This window comes from Pipra filicauda, unplaced genomic scaffold (genome assembly GCF_003945595.2).
Source record: "Pipra filicauda isolate LSUMZ 115617 unplaced genomic scaffold, ASM394559v2 scaffold119_size3216105_pilon, whole genome shotgun sequence".
Lineage (NCBI taxonomy): Eukaryota > Metazoa > Chordata > Aves > Passeriformes > Pipridae > Pipra > Pipra filicauda.
In genome coordinates this window covers 467,883-485,925 of record NW_024103651.1, presented here as the reverse complement: position 1 = coordinate 485,925, position 18,043 = coordinate 467,883, and the positions used below count along the sequence as shown (strand labels likewise).

The window sequence follows — 18,043 nt, the reverse complement described above, 5'->3', positions numbered from 1 at the left end:
GGTAGCACACCAGCCCTGGGAGACACTGCCTCCAGCAGTCATTTCAAGCCTGGTTAAAGGAGCAGAATGGAAACATCAACTAAAGTGATGAAAGTTACGTTTTCTAAAAATGGAAATGAGATCTGTTGGGCAGCTGTTAGGAATTCTTTTTTTTTCATTATCCGATTTTTAAAAAAAATAATACTGAGAAATGCCTTAAAAAGCCCTAACATTAGTGTATGTATTCTTCAGTAATGAGAGAGATGAATGGCTGGGTCTATAATCCCTTATAAATCTTTCATTCTATAAACTGCCCATAGCATTGTTCTTTGTAATGGAGAGCTATATGAAGTTGGCAGGTCCTTTTTCAAATTCCCAACTTACAGGGCAAGACAAAAAAGAACCGAATTAAAGTGGATAAAAAAATTACTCCCCTGGAGAATTGCAGTGAAGCCATTTGCTGGCAAATTATATTCATTTAAATCACTTTTCTTGCTTTTAATATTGAAAATACTTTCAATCATTGAAGAGCCTGTAATTTAAGGTGGTGGATGGCAGGGAGGTAACTGAGGAGATCGGACTAGTTGATCTGCCTCAGCACAGTGGCTGGACCAGACAATTTCTTAGAATTTTTTCAAGTTTGGCATTTTTATAAAACAACCCTGGTCAGATTGCACCTTCAAAACTGTTTGCCTTTAAGACATATGAAAGATACCTTGTTGATAGCAAGAATTGTCTTTGAATCCCAGTTCTTCCCATCTTGAGATACAAGAGGGGTGGATTGTGTGCGCTGATGGATTGAAATCAGAAGGATTTACCCAAGGCAGTTACCACACGGGATGGAGGCAGTGACTAAATAAAATACAATCAGGATTCAGTCTATCCCCCAGGACCACACAGAAATAATAGCATGGAAGGAAATTTTACAAACTAAACCATCACTGTATCTGTGTCTGGCTTTTCCCTGGTGAAATTCAAGTTTCTGAATAATGAGGATTAATGTCAAACCTTTAAAGAGAGTTGGGAGTGTGAGAAGGTATCAGACAAGTGCAGCAATTCCTTAGCTTTGCACACTCGCTCTTTTTTACAGCCTCCTAGTCTGGGTCCACACCAAGAGGTCTCCCACCCTGGCAGTGTGTTTGGGCACAAAATCACCCACTTTGCTTGTCCATGCATCCCTTACTGCTGAAAACACCGTACTGGGGTAGCCCACCAGCAGCATCCTCTCCCTGTGCCTCAGGTACGCTTTCCCCAACCGGCTCCCCTGGGAGCACGCACAGACACACAGACACAATGAGAGCCTCCAACTGGAAATTCAAACAAAAATATGGCTGTCTACTCCAAAAGGCAAACTCATTTACAAAGGTCATCTCTGTCAAAGAAGAATGATGTGTTACTCCCCTCTTGGAGGTGACTGCTGTCGCTCCTCTGCCGAGTTACATTCATGAGCATAGTTTTGAAAAAGAAGAAAGAAAAAAAAAGAGAGAGAAAAGAAAAGACACAAAAGCCCGGCAAGCCCCCTATTCACAGAGCTAGCCCTGCAACTCCCTTTCCCCTCCTCTGGTAAATTCAGCTTCAAAAGACATTAGCATCTTTTCCTACCTTCGTTCTCATCGGAGACAGAAGCCCTTCCATTTTGATCCAATCCTCATGCCAATCCTTGTCCCCAACTTAGTATCTCGTTCCTGTCTCAAGCATCCCACACGAACAAGAGCATGTCAGGGACCGCCAGCGACACCTTTCACGGGAGCTCAGCCAGCTGCCGAGCTGCCAACTTGCAATCCTCAGTCGCGTGGAGCACCGTTCCTGGAGAGACCTTCCTCCCTCTCCCTCCTCTCTCCCTCTCTGTGCATAATCTGCCCGCAGCTATGTTTGTACCATCGCGGCTGACAAACGATCCCTGCCTTACGTAATGCATTCAGCACAGGACAGGCGATCCCAGCCCAGCTGCGGGGACCCGGTCGGCGGCAGCGATGGGAAGGTGTGGGATTTTTGCCCTGCCTATTGTGCCGCTGGGTTTAATCTGGTAACGTCCCCGTGCGGGGCTGATGCTCCTCCACTCTCTGTGCTAGCGAGGGAAGCACCAAGAAAACTTCGTCATCGTGAGAGATTGTGGATTCCCTGGGACTGACTTAAAAGGGTGTAATCCTGATTCCAAGCTTCAGCCCAGGAGGCTTTCCCCGCTCGCAAAACGCCAACAGTTGGAGTATTTTCTGCTGGGCGCGTTTGCTGTCAGTGAGTGACCAAACCCACGCTGAAAGGGAGTTCCTGTCAATTGTCAGCCGGGAACTCAGGGAGAGAAAGAAAGAAAGAAAGAAAGAAAAGAGGGCTAAACAAAAGGAATATAGTCCTGAAAAGTTGGTCAGCAAAAGATACTCTGTGAATGCATTTCTGTTAGCATTTTAATTCAGATCAGAGCATGCCTTTGTGGAAAATTCCCTAATTGCTCCTGCTTCCCGCATTTTGTTTTCCATCATGGAGTGATGTTGGGACTGAATCTCTTTCAGAGAAAAATCCATCTGAAAAATGGGCTTTAGACCTACAAATACACCAGTGTTCAGTCCCCAGGACTGGACCAGACCAGTCCTTTGAAACACCATCAAATGAGCACCAGCTCCCCATCACTGCTCCAAAGGTCGGCTCCCCCCAGGGCCACCCCGCTTCCTAAAACAGACACAAAAAAGACTCCCCTTTCCCAGCCCAGGGGATAACTTTCCACATACCAGTACCCAGTTGCTGTCCAAAAATGAAATGAAATACCCTGTTACACCACCAGAACTTGATTTTCAGTGTTCAAAAATCACTGTCAGGCTGGTTGAAGCATACTGCAGGTGGAAATTTTTAATGCACTTCAACATCAGCTCTTCTTTTAGGCCCCATATCTACATCCTCAGGGATAGTCACAGTTTGATTCAGGTACTGAGCTAGATCTGGTTAAACTCCTGACATTGACACACGTTCCCTGGATGACCACAGGGATCCACCTCATTTAGCTTTCACCATCTAAAACTCTACTTTCTGATCCAAGCCAGCCACTGAGGCTCCTGCAAGACCAACAAGAGAGACAGGTTCTTTCCCAAAGTGATTCATCCCAAATGTACCACGTCAAAGAGAATCCTGTCCTCTGCTCCTCTATGGTTCCTCACCTCTACATAAACCTCTGCTCTTGCTCTGGTCTCCTGCTTTGGCTGCTCAGGTCAGGGACTATCTCTGCCCACATGTGTCCGTCATGCTCAACCCGGGCTCCTGGAGGCTACACTGAGGGGGAGAAGATGCAAAGGAATGTGTTCATGGTGGTGTCATGGTGGTTCCTGACATTCCAGGGTGCAAAGCAGAGACAGACACAACTCCTGCCCTGCAAGCCACAGCAAAAGTGCTCCCAGACAGTGACACAGATGAAGATGTTCAAGCCCACACATCCCTTTTCCTCTCTCTCTCTCCCAATCCTTTTGCCCCTGTAGATCTTGCAGTTTTAGGCCATTCTTATTATTCTTTATGGGGTAAAACAGGGAGGGGAGGTGCCCCCTACAGTGATTAATATTCATGTCAAAAATAATTAACTGTTCTCAGCCAAATTCAGGTCCTTATCAAATGTGAAGGAGTCTGATCATATCATACTGAAGGCGGAGATAAGTTTTCCAGAGCTAGAGGCACGGTACAATGCTGGCAGGCTCATCTATTTCTTGCTGGATGTATATAAATACGTTTTGCTATTGGTATTTAAAAGATTTCAGTAAGACTTGGAATAAATGACAGCAGGAACTCCAGACTCCAGTAAAACAAGGTCGCTGTGATTTTTCTGCTGTACAATGTGGTGTCAGACTCTGATGAGAAATTTACAAGTCTGTGCATCTGTGAAACATCCAAATCATCAGGAGAATTTGGGTCTCCAAAATGTCGAGAAGATCATAAAGAGAGAGGAGTATTTGGGTATTTTGGAGATCTCAGGCCAGCTGATCAAGCTTTAATACAATATGATAATGTGGATGACGCACACATGGTAACATATGAAACCCAGTTCTCCTAAAACTCAGTTCTGCTTTTTACTAGGCTAAACCACAGTGCCTCATGAGGATTCCTGTCTTATCTTTGTTTACAAGCAAAAAAAAAAAAAAAGTATTTCTCCTAAAGCCCAAGAGTAATTCAGTCAGGGACCAGAAAAGCAAGCTGGTGCCTTTCTGGTTCAGCAGCACTCAAAGCCTCTCTGATCTGAATGGATTGGGAATTGTGCTGATACTGCACGAGTCAGAGCAGAGCCCAGATCAGCAGGATGAGCAGGAATGGGAAAGAGAATGGTGCTGTTTGAGCAGCACCCGTGGCTGTGGCCATGAGCCAGCAGCGAGTCTGCCTATCTGGGGAGTGCAGGCTGTGACCCCCTGTTGCATCCCAAAGGATGCTCTGGGTGAGTTATCAGTTCCTGCATGGCATTACCATGAGCCACAGTTGAAGTGGTGTGTGACAGCAAGGTCTGTCCACATCCACCTTCACCGGTGGGGCCAGGGGACCCAAGCGGCTCTGCCAACACATTTTGTCTTGGCTCCTTGGAAAGTTTGGGAATTTCCAGTTAAGAGCTGGAGTAACAGTGGATGGATGGGTATTGTGCATCGTGTCATCCTCCTCTTGATTTCCAGGTACCAGGCAGGACTTGAGCTCTACTACCATCTAGGCAGATACTCTGCTTAGGGCTGTGCAACCACGAACCTGTCCTCGTGCTACAGGAGCAGGACGGCCACTCTTGGCATACTCCAGCCTGTTTGCAACCCCCCTTCACATTCAGAACAGTAATTTTACATCTGTGGGAGCCAGAGAAGTTTATCCTCACTTTAAAATGAGAGCTTTAGTTGCTGCAGCCAGGAGAGCAGTGCTGCAATAGCGTGTGCCATGGTCTGACACTTCCTTCCTCTCCTGGGCTGCAACTCATGGCAATTCTCAAATTACCACAGACTTGTTCTGCAGCCTTAGCTCCTGAGATTTTCAGATCAAAGGCACTGCAGAGGCTAAAGGAGAATGTGAACACTTGCAATCTCATTCTCTTCCTGGGGAGGGGAGCAGCATTTGACTCAGATCCTGGGCAGCTACACCCAGCGTATCTCAGGTTCTCCATCTGCAGAAGAAGGGACCAACTTGTCTGGTTCTCACAGGTGTTGCAGAGGTTCACCCTGTCCTGGATTCAACCCACCACATCCTAGAAGATGGGAATATAATCACTCTTAACTCCTTAACTAGTCATGGGAGTGAGATACCTTGAAACCCCCTCATATATTGTCATAACCTATACGTCTGCTAGACTCTAGACAGCAGACCAAGGTAGATGTCTACCTGGAGCCTGGTACATCCTACCTGGATTCAGCCTTGGAGATGAATCTCTTTCTAGACTCTGCTGACTATGTTGACAGACCTCCATGAACCAGAATGAGAGCAGAGATATCTCCTGATATTTAGCCAAGTAGATCCAAATGACTGATTTTAAGTGCCTGACTCTGCAGCTGATTGCCCTGTGTATCCAGCAATAGGAAAAAATGGTCCAAAGAAGTCTTGTGTTCACTGTCAGGCTACTGATTGAGGGTCCTAAAACCAGCCAAACTCAATGGTATGTAATTGAACCCTCAGCTTTCCTCTTGTTTACCCTTTGTGGGTGCGTCCAAGATGAGATAAAACTTCTGTAAATTGAACCCTTCCTAACCTTTGGGGTGGGGATGCCAACACAGAGACAAGTTGTGCTGCCTGTACTGGTCCTGAAAAGCAGAGGGAATTTGGATTTGGATCCAGTACCCATTGCTCTGTGATGCGAAAAGCTGCCACCTCCTCTGCCTTCCACCCCCAGACCTGTAGGTGATCGGGACAATAGATGCTGTGGCAGCCCAGCTGTCCCTGCGTGTGTGCCCCTGGCCGACCCCGCAACTGGTCATTTCATTCATCGAACAAAAGGTAGCATCGCCGTGTTGCCATGGCGACGCCCCGCCATCCGAGTGGCTATAGCATCGTACAAGGGCGGGGAAAAACATCCCGTCACATACCGGGGCTGCGCTGAAACCTATCTTATATTTAGAACAGGCGGCGTGGGGAATACTAATGAATATTTAACACTCGGAGTGCCTTTCATGCTCGCTTTTTTATTTTTGTTGCGTACTTCCCACAAGCACAACATTTGCTTCCAAGTAGTATGAATATTATTGTGTGCTACTGTGCTTCTCTCATTGCTGCTTCTCAAGGTTTCCTCTGCTTTTCACGAAAGAAAACTTTTCACGGGTTACCTAAAAAATGGGCAAATGCTTATGTTTTACAAGAACCAGTCCCTTTTAGGGCTTTTTTTTTTTACTCTCATTAAAAATAGCTGCTTTCAACAATTAATTCTCCGTGTTGCAGAAAATAAATGAATCAATCAATCATTCTAACTTTCTTTCATTCATTCAGGAAAAACGCACACCTAAAAATGTCCTAAAATTCCTTTCTTTTGTCTTTTTTCCCTAAATGGTGAATGGTGAAAAAAAGAGGTCTAACCATCCAAATTATGAATAATTTTATGTGCCTCTTTATAGGATACACTTTAAAAAAAGGCAAGAGTGCTGAGTATGGTGGTGAGTCCCACCCAGTACTGCCCAGGCTGCGCAGGTAGATTTGGAACCTCCATGTGGTGAGCAAGCTGATTGTTTTTGAGGATGGCAAAGGGAAGCAAGACCAGCACTGCCTGGGGTGGCGTGGGGCACAGGTGCCCACCCATGTGAGTGCAGCTCATAGCACTGCCAGCCTGGGGATTCCCCTCTCCAAGAGGTGCTGGAAGGATGCAGCACGGCACAGACTGGGCTGTGCTGATGGCTGGGTACATCCTCTCTGGGATGGCACTTCCTCTTCAGTCTCCTGTTTAGCTATAGATTATGTTATAAACAAGGCTAAAAAAATGTGATATATCAGACCTTGTTCTGAAGCAATCTCCTGGCACATATAAAGCTTTGTTCTCAGAAAGGCCAGGTTCTCAGAGTGAAGTGTGCTCTTTTTACTAGCCAGAGGCAAGGTACTGGCTCTTTTTTGAGCCTAGGAGCCCTAAAAAAGCTACTGGGATCCTTGAAAGCTTATCTGTGTGCTTCCTGCTTGGTACCACGCCAAGACACCAAGGATACAGGCACAATTCAGCTGGCAGCTTTGTTGGTGATGCAAGGGGAGGAACAGTGCTGTACTGGGTGTGTTGCTTTGGCAGCACTGACACACAGGAGCTGTGTTTAATTGTTGCTGGTTGTAGGGTGTATTTTCAAAATGGAAAATGGTTTTCCCCTCCAAGACTGCCAATGCAGTCCTCTGAGATCTGCTCTGTGGTTTCAGAGGGAGAGGGACGCGCCTATGGGGAGGTTAAGAGGGAACAGACCCGTGCTCTTTGCAAGCTGTTCCACTGATGCAGCATTTGCTTGAGTAAGCGCTGTTAAAATCATTTGCCAACTTACCCTTATATGGTACTAATTCTAGTAAGGGCTGGAAACACCAACTACTTTTCTGGAGTTCATCTTTAAGGCTCTAATGAACTGCTCTTTCCAGAAAAGTTGGGCTTTTTCCACAGAAAGCAATATGATGAATATTAAATCTCGAGGTATTAATAAGATTTATCTGCCTTCCAGATTTGGAAGGCAGACATAAAAGAGTCATATTGGAGGACCATAGGTCATCGTACAAGTCTGAGAGGGAAACTGAACTACAGTAAAGCCAATTCAGCATCCTGCCCTGGCTGGCAGGGCCATCAGGGTCTGTCCATCCTCCTCCAACAACTGAAAGCCATTTATCTCTGTGACACATCAGTGATCTCAGCCCTTGTTATCATGATTCCTGTTAAGCCAGTGCAACAGTTTAGGAAGGAAAAGCTGCCTCTCGACCACACAAATAAACCACCCCAGCAGAGATGGGGACTGCAGTGTTTGGAAAAGCTGATTCAGCTCAGTGGGTCCTGCCCAGGACCAAGCTTTGGTTTGGTGACCTGGGCAAGGCTCTGACCATCTTCTTTTTCCTTGCCTCCATCCTGGCTCACCAGGAGGATCTGTAGATGCTTTCAAGATCTACAGATGAAAAAGGGGAGCTGTAGAGATGGGGCTTACAGACTCAAATCGACAAATGCTGCACAGAGACTGGCCCAGCAGAGAAAATGGCCTCTGGCTGTTTTGGGTCCCAGTGGGTACAACCACAAGGCTGAGCTTCCTGCTTAGTCTTCTGACAAAATGTGTACTGGAAGTATGATGGGGCTTCCTTCCCCAAATAGCAACTGAGCTGTATTTTCCTTTTGCTGCTAGGTATATTTGCTGTTCTGGATGTTAACAGTCAAAACACACACAAAGCCTTTTACTAGAGCATTAGGTCTATGCACGCATTTTCAGCAGTCAGATGATTTATTCATCCACTTCAGTAACTGTTCAAACAGGGCATGATGTAGAAAGCAACAAACACCGGGTGTGTTTGGTTTGCAGGAAGAAATCAACAGAACAGGGTAACAGAAGCTGTTTTTTTAATGTAAAGGATTCCCCTGCCATCCCTGTCAATATCTTTGTCAAATTAAACACCCTTTCCCAAAGCTATAACTCCGCTAAAGCACAGTTATTATGCTCTCAGTTAGAAACCTGATTATAGCTACTTCATGTCTGTAAAAACACAACCTCTGACGCAAGGTGACTCCCAGATACTCTGCGAATGCTCATAAACGCACTTGATGCTCTGTGGACACATCTCTGTGTGTACTGGGAGAGGAGCCCAGCTCTTGCAGGGCAGACAAGGCATTAAGTAGCCATTTCTCTAAAGTGAAATGCCATTACATCTGTGCAAATCCTGGACTGTGGTATTTTGTCCTCGGGAAGAGAAGACAATGAGGGAGTGAGTAGAAGAGCTTGGGATAAAGCAGAAATAGAAGACAGGGTCAAGGGCAAGAAAGGGGTTGACAAAGTACGAAAGAATAATAATAATCTGAGGTTGCACAAAAGCAGTCCTATAAAATATTATTTTGTGTTGAGATTCTTTAAAGGTTAGGTTAGTTTTGACGCAAATCAGAACCCCAAATGAAAAGAGTCACCAGAGACCATCTGTTCTTCAAAATGTATGTGCAGTTTTGATTCCTCTGAGGGTGAAGGCAGGTGAAGAATTTTGCAGTTGTCCAGCTCTCAGGTGATATATGTGCATGTAAAAAACCCTGTAGGCAGGAGGATCACCTGGATGGCAGAGTCTGAGGTAGATTCTGCACGCCCCTTATTTGATGGCGATAGACTCCTTCACAGGACATAATCAGATGTCTGAAAACAGGACCCAGGGAAACTAGTGATAACTTTTTTCTCCATGATGATCCTACATTTTTTCATTTTACATATTTTTGTGTTGGTTTGTTCAACTCCTAATGAATCCCCACCCTCTAGAACTGCTTGCAAACTCAGAGTCATCACTATCACTTAGATTCACCTTCTGGCATAAGAGACAGACACTCTTCCTCTTTCATCTCAACTGGGGATCCTGTAGCTCCCCCAAATAAAACCTGTATTCAGCTGATATCAGTAGCATGTTGCTGCCTTATGTTGTACTGGATATTTCTAGCTGTGCATGTGCACTTGCTTCAGCAGCTGCCTGCGAGCCCCTCCCTGGGTCATCATCCTCTTTGTGCTCCAAACCTCCCTTTGACCACCCAGCTGTTGGTCACTGCATGTCCCAGTTGTGGTGGTTTCTAACCGTTGGCATTGAAAAGAAGATGAGAGCTGAAGTGACTCAGAGGTCCATTCAGCTAATTTAAATTCTTGGTCCTCTCAAACCCTTTCACCCCCCAGATTCAGTTCCTCGGGGCAGGGGCTCTAAGTGTCTGCAGAGGTGTTAGCCTCTTTCAGGTGCTCCTCTCACTGCATGTACCACAGTCTCATAGAAGTTATTTTGAGAATATTTCTGATCCTAGGTCTCCCTGCTGTCTCATTTTGCCATCCTTACTGGGCTAATGGGACATTTATCCATCTCCCAGAATGTCAATAAACATATAAAATAATGATGCCAGCACAGCATCCCCAGCAAGGCACAGGAGAGCTTCTACATATAATGAATATATATCATCAGCCTGTTTTCAGCCTAAGCAACAATCCCCACTTACATCAAAGTCTCATCTGAATTAATATTTGATGCTGGATTTCATGCCACTATTAGATGTTGTTAAAATTCAGGGACCCCAATCTTTCTTTATCTGGAAACAACAACAAAACTCACTGAGACAGGGCAATCTTCAGAGATGGGATTCATCTCAGCTAACTTCAAATATCTACAGTTTGGCTGGCTACAACTCAGTTGGGTCATTATAATTTCTTTAGAGTAAGTGGAATGAACTGGCACTTTAAAGCTCAGTTTCCTTGACCTGTATAAGGAAAAAGTCACATGTGCCCTTGCTGCCTAACAGAAATGCATTTTTTGTGCTTCCCATGCCACAATCCTGGCAGAAGTAAGGATGACAGCATCTCATTAAGGTTTCTGCTCATTATCCTAACACCCTGATCGCCCATCTCAAGTATCTTGCATGCAATAAGAAAGGCAGTCACTGTGATGATAGAGCTGAACTTTTTAAAATAATGGTAGATGATCTACAATATAGGGCAAAAGTCAGAAATTGTGGTATGAAGAGATAGTGTAAAGTTGTACCTGTTTCCTGAAATCTGCCTGTAGTACATGGTATTTGCAAAGGTGATTACCTTTGCAAAGTTCAACAAATTAAACAGTTAATTAACATGACACTAAAGTCGTAGCATCACTTGGATGTAAGGACTGCTAGATACCCAATTTTCCTCCAAATTTCCTGTAAAGTGTTTCCTCACCTGCTCTTTATCTGCTACTACATTTCTTTTGATATCACCACTTCTTAACTCTCCTTCCCTCTTTACCTTACTTTGCTTTTTAAAAACAATAAAAAAGGCAGCATCATTGTGCAAACGAAACTAAAGGTCTGGGGAAGGATTCAGTTTAGTCAAGGAAAGAAATCTGTAGCACGGGGTTGTCTCCTATTGATCCAATGGAGGCTGATGCTTGTCTTCTATTAGTCCTTACAGGAGTTATGCAGGCATAACCCAAAGCACGTACTCTAACCTGTAACAGGTGAAAGTCTTCCACAGCTTCCAGAGGGATGAAGTACAGCCTTACAAGTGGAGGATGGAGCTTTGATTCCCCCAAAGAGCTGTAGCCAGGACTGTTACAAACATTGATCTTCAAAGCATCAGCGTGATCGAAGCGGCCGGTTCTGCGGTGCAGTTATTGACACTGGGATAACTAAAAATAAATCCAACCACAGGCTGGTGGCTATGGCATTTGTCCATGAGCACTGGCCTGACTTGTGCTTCAGGGTTCACACATGTGGAACAAGAGCACCTCTATGCCTCATGCTCTGGACAGACCCAGCAAATCCTTGCTGAGCATTCTGGGCAATGCTGAGGTCCACTGGGTGCAGCGAGATGGTTTGTACACATGTGGAGCATCACAGCTTGTGCATCTCCATGGGAAGAGGGACCCCACCTTCAGGGTGCAGAGGAAGGACCCAGGTCTACTCTGTTCTCTGCTTTGTAATCCCTCGAGGGCTTAGGGCAAGTCGTGTCTCAAACCCCTACGCACACGGTTTTATCACTCTGAAAGTGGAGATAATCTATACCTCAGAGGAACATTGCATGGATAAGTCAATTAACCATGAAATCACAGATGGAAGATGCAAAAGAAATGCAAAGGATTAGTTCTGCAGATCAACCCTGTCAGGCACAAATACATTTTTAGATCCACTTTTTTCCCCCCTAACTAAAAATCACTCGCACGCTGCTCCTTATAGTCCTGCTTAACCTGTTATTTGGGCATCCTCACCAATACCAGCTACACCTGTGGCTGACTGTGGAAAAGTGGGAGTGAGGCCACCTGAGCTCAGCACACTTACCTGGGCAGCCCAGGTGGAGCCCACTGCTCGGCCTTTGCCTGGCAAACACTGCATGTCCAAGGGAACAGCAGCCTCTCGTTGTCTGTGTCATAGATGTAGATCTAAAGCAGTCAGAAAAACACATCAGGAGGCAGGAAGCTCACTGCTGCTGTTCAAAGGTGGGATGAGCTGAAGGGGACCCTATATTTTGGACTTTTTGTAAGCTCCCCTTGGGCCCAAAGGTAAGATCAGGTAGGGGCAGGGTCTAGTGAAGAAGAGAGATGCTGCTCCTAGGTTAAGCCAACAGAGCACATAAATTATAGGAAATATTGCCAGCAATAAGTTCTTAATATTAATGAAATACCAATAGCAATGGGTCTAATTTCAGGAGATGTTACTGAACCACTTCTTGGCAGAAATCACCAAGAGTATTCTCTTCAGATGTTTACTGACTTCATTCCCTTTTGCATGGCAGTGATCTCCAGCAACGCCAGCACCTATATTGTGACATTGACTCCCACATGGTGTTGTCCCATTGCTATTATTAATCACTTCTATTACATGGATCTGCCTTTGGACAGCCAAATCTGCAGGTATGTTCCTATCCTTGCCTCCCTCGTCCCTACAATTAATCTCTCTAAAGCTTCCCTTGGAGCTACTCTTCCTCCAGACATGGTCCTCTGAAGTCACCTTGCTGATACGCTCCTCAGAAGGTCTCCAGGACCTTGCTGTGTCTGTGCCTGGGAACACCACACTGCACCATGGCCTTCATCCTCCTCTTCAGGGTGTGTTTGGCTGCCAGAGCTGATCACTACTGAGTTACTACAGTTCCACCTCAAGGCGCTTTTTATTCCTGCAGGACCTCACATAGATTTGGAAACCTATTACAGGAATTTTTTTTAATGCCATTTAAAAATATCTTTAAGATCTTGCATTTTGAAAAAAAAATGTACAGATTATATACATTTTCTTTAAATATGTGTCCCACAGATAATTAAGTGGTCTTCATTTTAAAAGGTTACTTAGAAACACCATTGGATTTATTATCCACTAGTGAAAACCAACTGGGGGGGGGTTTAATTGTCTCACCCAAGGAAAAATCCTGTAGCACTGCAGCCTGTAAGCACCAGTGTCAGACATGCAGACTACGGTTTCATGGGATGATTTAGGAGCTCCTGCCCTTCCTCAGCCTGTCCAAACTCAAATCTATTTCCCAGTCCTCAAAGCTGGTGTGCCTATCTGTCTGGGAGATGTTGGATTAGAAAAACCACCTCACCTAAGAGAAGAAAAACACGCGAGGGAAAAGAAAATCAAAAGTGAATAAATGAAGAGCAGTAAGTTACAGCAGAAAGAGCCAACAGCCATGAAAAGGGATAGGCTTTCATCTGCTGGTAGAGAAAGTCTAACACAGGACTCCCCTTTCTGCTTGAAATGTCATTTTCCAGACCATTGATAAGAAGTAACTTCATGTATTTTGTTCTTTGCTTGGCTGTGGGGTTTTTAAAATCAGTTTTTCTTATATAGGCAAAGTCCTTAGGCACACTTGGGCTAGGAAAATAACGCTTTTTCTGGTGATCTATTTTGTTAAAAAACTTCAGTAAACTACATTACACAAAGGCCTCTTTTGCCTTGGGCTGCCCAGCTCAGGAGGGTTGGGCTGTAGATCAAACCTTTACCAATAATCCTTTAAGAATGCGGAATAGGCTATTGTGCAGATCAGCTGCTTTCCCGAGTTTCACATAGAAAAGAAAAATGTTTTACAGTCCTTATTGTAGCCTCAGGTATCTAAAATTTCAATATCACTACATCTTCTAAAATACAGGGGTCAAATACTGCATTTGCTAGATTTTGAAAGAGCCCACAGCAGTTGTACACTCAGTGGATATTTCATAAATATGGTTGCAATAAGAAAATAGGAAAATACTTCAAAGTGAGCAGCATGCAGACTGGTTTTGTACCTACTCATCTGTCTTAGTTTGTTGACAACATTTCCAGTTGATGTGAATAGCCCCCTCTTGTCCAAATGACATTAGGTTAGACCAAATGGTGACATTTCCAGAGCAAATCTTCATTCTTTCTACAAAAATGCCACTATTTCCTTGTCATATATATTTTGTTGCAAAGACAGGAGAGTGATTGTGGTCCAGAGAAGAGAATATCCTCTTGTTTTCCTGATGTCAGGTTTCTCAGAGCTCTGTCTGGGATCTGCTGGATTTAGAGCAGTGGGACAAGGACTTTCTGGCACCCAGGTTAGCACTCCTATAGCAGGGCTGGCTGAGCTGGATGTGTGATGACTTCTCACTCACTCTGGTTTCAGTGCAGCCTGTTCAGGTAAAGCATTGACAACACTGCAGCTCAGGCAACTCTGCAAAAGGGAACTTGTTTTGCATGCTGTAACTATTGGTAGGAAATGCAAATGTGAGCACCTTTGCAAATCTAATCCTCCCTCCTGAACACATTGCTTCCTGCTTCTTGCCATACCCCTTTTTCCTTCTCTTACTTCCCCAGAACTGCAAGCAGAAAAATGTCTGGACCAAGGCTGTGTATGGGCATCACTTCATCATATCTCAAGATTTAGCATGCTTGCTCCTTTCTGGACAACAAAACCCTTGGTCCGGCCTTCACAGGGGCCAGGTTTTGAAACACTTCCTTGCACTGAAAGGTGCAAACTCGAGCCAAATCACAACATACCACATGCTGAAATCTTTTGTAGAGATCTGTGTCTCCCATTGCAGTTGCTCAGTGTCCAGGAGAGCTGCAAGACTGATACTAATTTTCAGGCATTTCCAGCTTGGTTTCCTAAGCACTTCTTTGTAACATTGAACACTGTTTAGTTTCAGAGCAAAGAGTCCTCCACTAAGCATCTCATCCTCCAAAGCGGTGGTTTTGCTCCCCCTTTCTCTTCTGTTGTGTTGGTACTTCCATCATGGCAATAAGGGTACACTAAAATCATGGCCCCCTCATGTCATGAGGAGGGTTTCTTTACACAAAAGAGGCTTATCGGGACAGGAAGAAAAGTAGTTAATCAACAGTCTAGTGTCTCAAAAGATGTTTTGCAAGAAGCCAAATGATCAGATACATATATTAATCCTAATTGTGCATCACCATCACTTGAAAAGCACCTGTGGCCTAACTCTGCAACTTTCAGCTCTCTTCTGTTCCCTTGTCTCCTGTGGATAAGTAAGCTTTGGCTGCAAATATGTGTTAGAGCAAACTGGAAAGGAAAAAAAAAGCCCACCCTTCTAAAGAAACATGTCATTAGTGTGTGATCATGGCAGAACTTCCATTATTTAAAAGCAACACCTTTTTGCCCATATTTTTTCACAATCACATTTAAAAAGAAAAAACAAATTAAAACCTGTGTATTTTCCTACATACGGGTATTGTTGAAACTGTCACACCTAATAAGAGCACGAAAAGACAGATGAAAGCACTGTGCTCATTTCTGAGCAGCTGGGAACGGCACTGAGAAAAGCACAGCAATTGAGATTAAGAGAGAGCCTTCGCAGCGCAAGATAACCCAGCTGCTTGGAAAATCAAATCTATTGAACATACAGATTTCATGCAACAAAACAATGCCTTGCTGATAAAGGAAAATAACAATGCTCACGCAGAGTTCTACAGTCTTCGATTCAATTTGGAGATAAATGGGCAGTCCTATATTTTTCCCCTTTTGAAAAAGTCAGAGTTAGCTTTCTAATTGTGACTATTCATTGTCTCTTTTTGCCAACTCTGAAAAATCAGCTCAGAGGTTTTCATTTGATAATAACATACCCCACAATTTACTGGAAAGGGCACCTGCATGGGGAATTAGGACATGAAGGTCCCCTTCCATGGTCTCCTCCTAAAGCCTCACACTGGCTTTAGGCAGCTCCTTCAGCTCTACTTCTCCTCAGTCTTCCAATGTTAAAGAGACATCAGTGCCTTTGTGAAATGTTTTGAAATCTCCAGAAGAAAAGTGTTATACCACTGTCCCAGCACTTCCATGCTCCTAGCTGATTCATACTAAGAAGTCAGGAACAGTAGGACCTACAAAGCTGATCAGAAAATGTTCATCCCTCTGATGCAAGCTGTGTACATCATAAGACACAAAATTTCCTCTGAAAAACACTATCTGGGCCCAGATGTTTTAGCTTTTTGAGAAAACTGGGTATTTTCTCATGGGAAGTGATACTTGTTCATGGTCTTGAAATCTTTAGCTGAAATCTGCTATTCCACTGAAAAATGGTTTTATGTGTTAATTTTTTGATCAGCTGTGGAATAGCAAGCTACTCTATTGGGATTTTAAGTTTTCATTGCCATCCAAATATAACATTGTACCTACTGTGAATTTTTGGTCCAGGTATAAAGAGTTGATTGTTCCTACCTATTCTCTATTCTCTTTCTTGCACTATGAAGACTGTGAATGCAAAAACACTTTTCCAACACCAAGAGCCAGCCTTCCTTCCCAGACTCAAGAAATACATCAAACACTAGAAAGGACATCATAAACCCCAGCTCCTTCTTTCCTTCAAGACACTGTATTTTCAGTAGCCTTCTAATAACCTATGAATGTGTATGATATTAACTTAGAAAAGTAATATTTCTGGAGTCTTTGTTGGACATAAAAGAAATATAATAGTCTTAATTCCTCTAAATGAAGCCTTTTATTTATCCATGACAATATGGCCAATATGTTCCCTTTGATAGCCCTTTGTTATGTGTTTGGCATTGTAATAACTAGTCATTCCTGCTCTGTTTTTTTGTTCTGGCCAGTTTTTTAATCAATGACACAATACTTTACCTTTCACCAAATGCCTCTGGTTTCTTTGAGAGCCTTTGTAATAAAATTAATCAAAGAGTTTGCAAAGTTCATGGAAATCATTATTGACCAGTTTTCTTTCAACTCACTATTGTATTGGCGCTGAAGACGTCAGACAGCTTGGAGAAAGGATATCATATTCCCCAGAACAGGCTGTTTAACTTACCAGTAGAGTTCCCTGCAAAAAGCTACCGAAGGTGCCACAGTTGGAGTTCCTTCCTACTCCTGCTTAGACCAGCAATAATATATATTACAACTTGTAGCCCTGAAATTACCCTCTTGGGATGAGTTCCTAGCACCACAAGCCCTTTCTTGAGAGGATATAATTAACAATGTTTTGATTCTCCCTCCCTTCTTCCAGGCAAATGTGGACTCCAGCCCTTACATCTTTGCCTTGGTATCCTCCAGCCCTTGTAAAAACGATGTGAGTTTTGGCCTTAATAACAAGCCATGTAAAATCTACATAATTGACCCCTTTTCTGGAAATATTTCAAAGCTTTCTCTTTAATCTTTGAATATGCATGTGCAGAAGGAATGCCCTCATTTCCAAAGACCCCTGTTGCATACAGCAGCCTTCTTGCTGCCATACAGAAAGAACAACTAGGGAGTTGTAAGAAACGGAGGTTTTGCCTCCCAGATGCCCTACTTTTCCTTTCTGTGTGATTTTATGCAAAGGAGCTCAATCTCTTTACTTCTGTGCCAGGCATCCCTAGTATTACTGCTCATAATATAATCCACATATCCATGGGATATCAGGGGATAGGGTCCCATGTTGAGGCCCATGGGCCACTGGTGATCTCTGGGGCTTGCATGAATGGTCCAAAGTAATATTATAGCAGCACCCAGCACAGAAACCTTCCTATGGCTATCTGCCTGGACAGAGAGGTAGCCCAAGCAAGTCTCAAAGGTGAGTTGGATCCTTGATCCAAAAGTCTGGAATCTGCTAATCAAGAAATGGGATATGTTAAGACACTCCTGCCTTCATTCCAGGAATAAGCTGGCAACATGATAATTTTCCATTGTGTCTCATCTGACTGATTTCACTGCTACTAACTCTCATGAGTTGTGAGCAATCCAAAGTCCACTGAGTCCATGGCATATCTCCATTTACCCTGAAGGGACCTGAGGGTGTTAATCTGAAACAGTGGGGGAGAGGGGTTTGGTTTTGGTTTTGGATTTTTTTTTAATTACTTATAAAAATTAAAATCTCATTGTGAGCTTTTTTTCTGCACCCGAACTTTATCCTCTTTCCCTCTAACATTTCAGTATCATTCAGATGTCCACCTCTTCTCAAACCATGTTTCACTCATCCCTTCCTTATGCTGCTCTGTTCATTGTCCCTGGTCCTCTACCAATCCATCTGAATTTTTCCTGTTCTTCATTCA

At 43.9% G+C, this 18,043-nt stretch overlaps 1 protein-coding gene across 4 annotated transcripts in view; it reads right to left on the bottom strand.

Annotated features, from left to right (window-relative positions):
• The window catches only part of FRMD4A (FERM domain containing 4A), a 367,626-nt gene that overhangs the window by 278,232 nt on the left and 71,351 nt on the right, over positions 1-18,043 (bottom strand). The window contains exon 1 of one of the 4 annotated variants that reach the window (XM_027722478.2): positions 1,582-2,088. The exons of the other annotated variants lie outside the window; for them this stretch is intronic. Within the exon in view, the coding sequence (XP_027578279.1) occupies positions 1,582-1,614 (33 nt within the window). The 5' untranslated portion in view covers positions 1,615-2,088. Of the gene's footprint in view, positions 1-1,581; positions 2,089-18,043 lie in introns of those variants that run through there. 4 annotated transcript variants of the gene reach the window in all.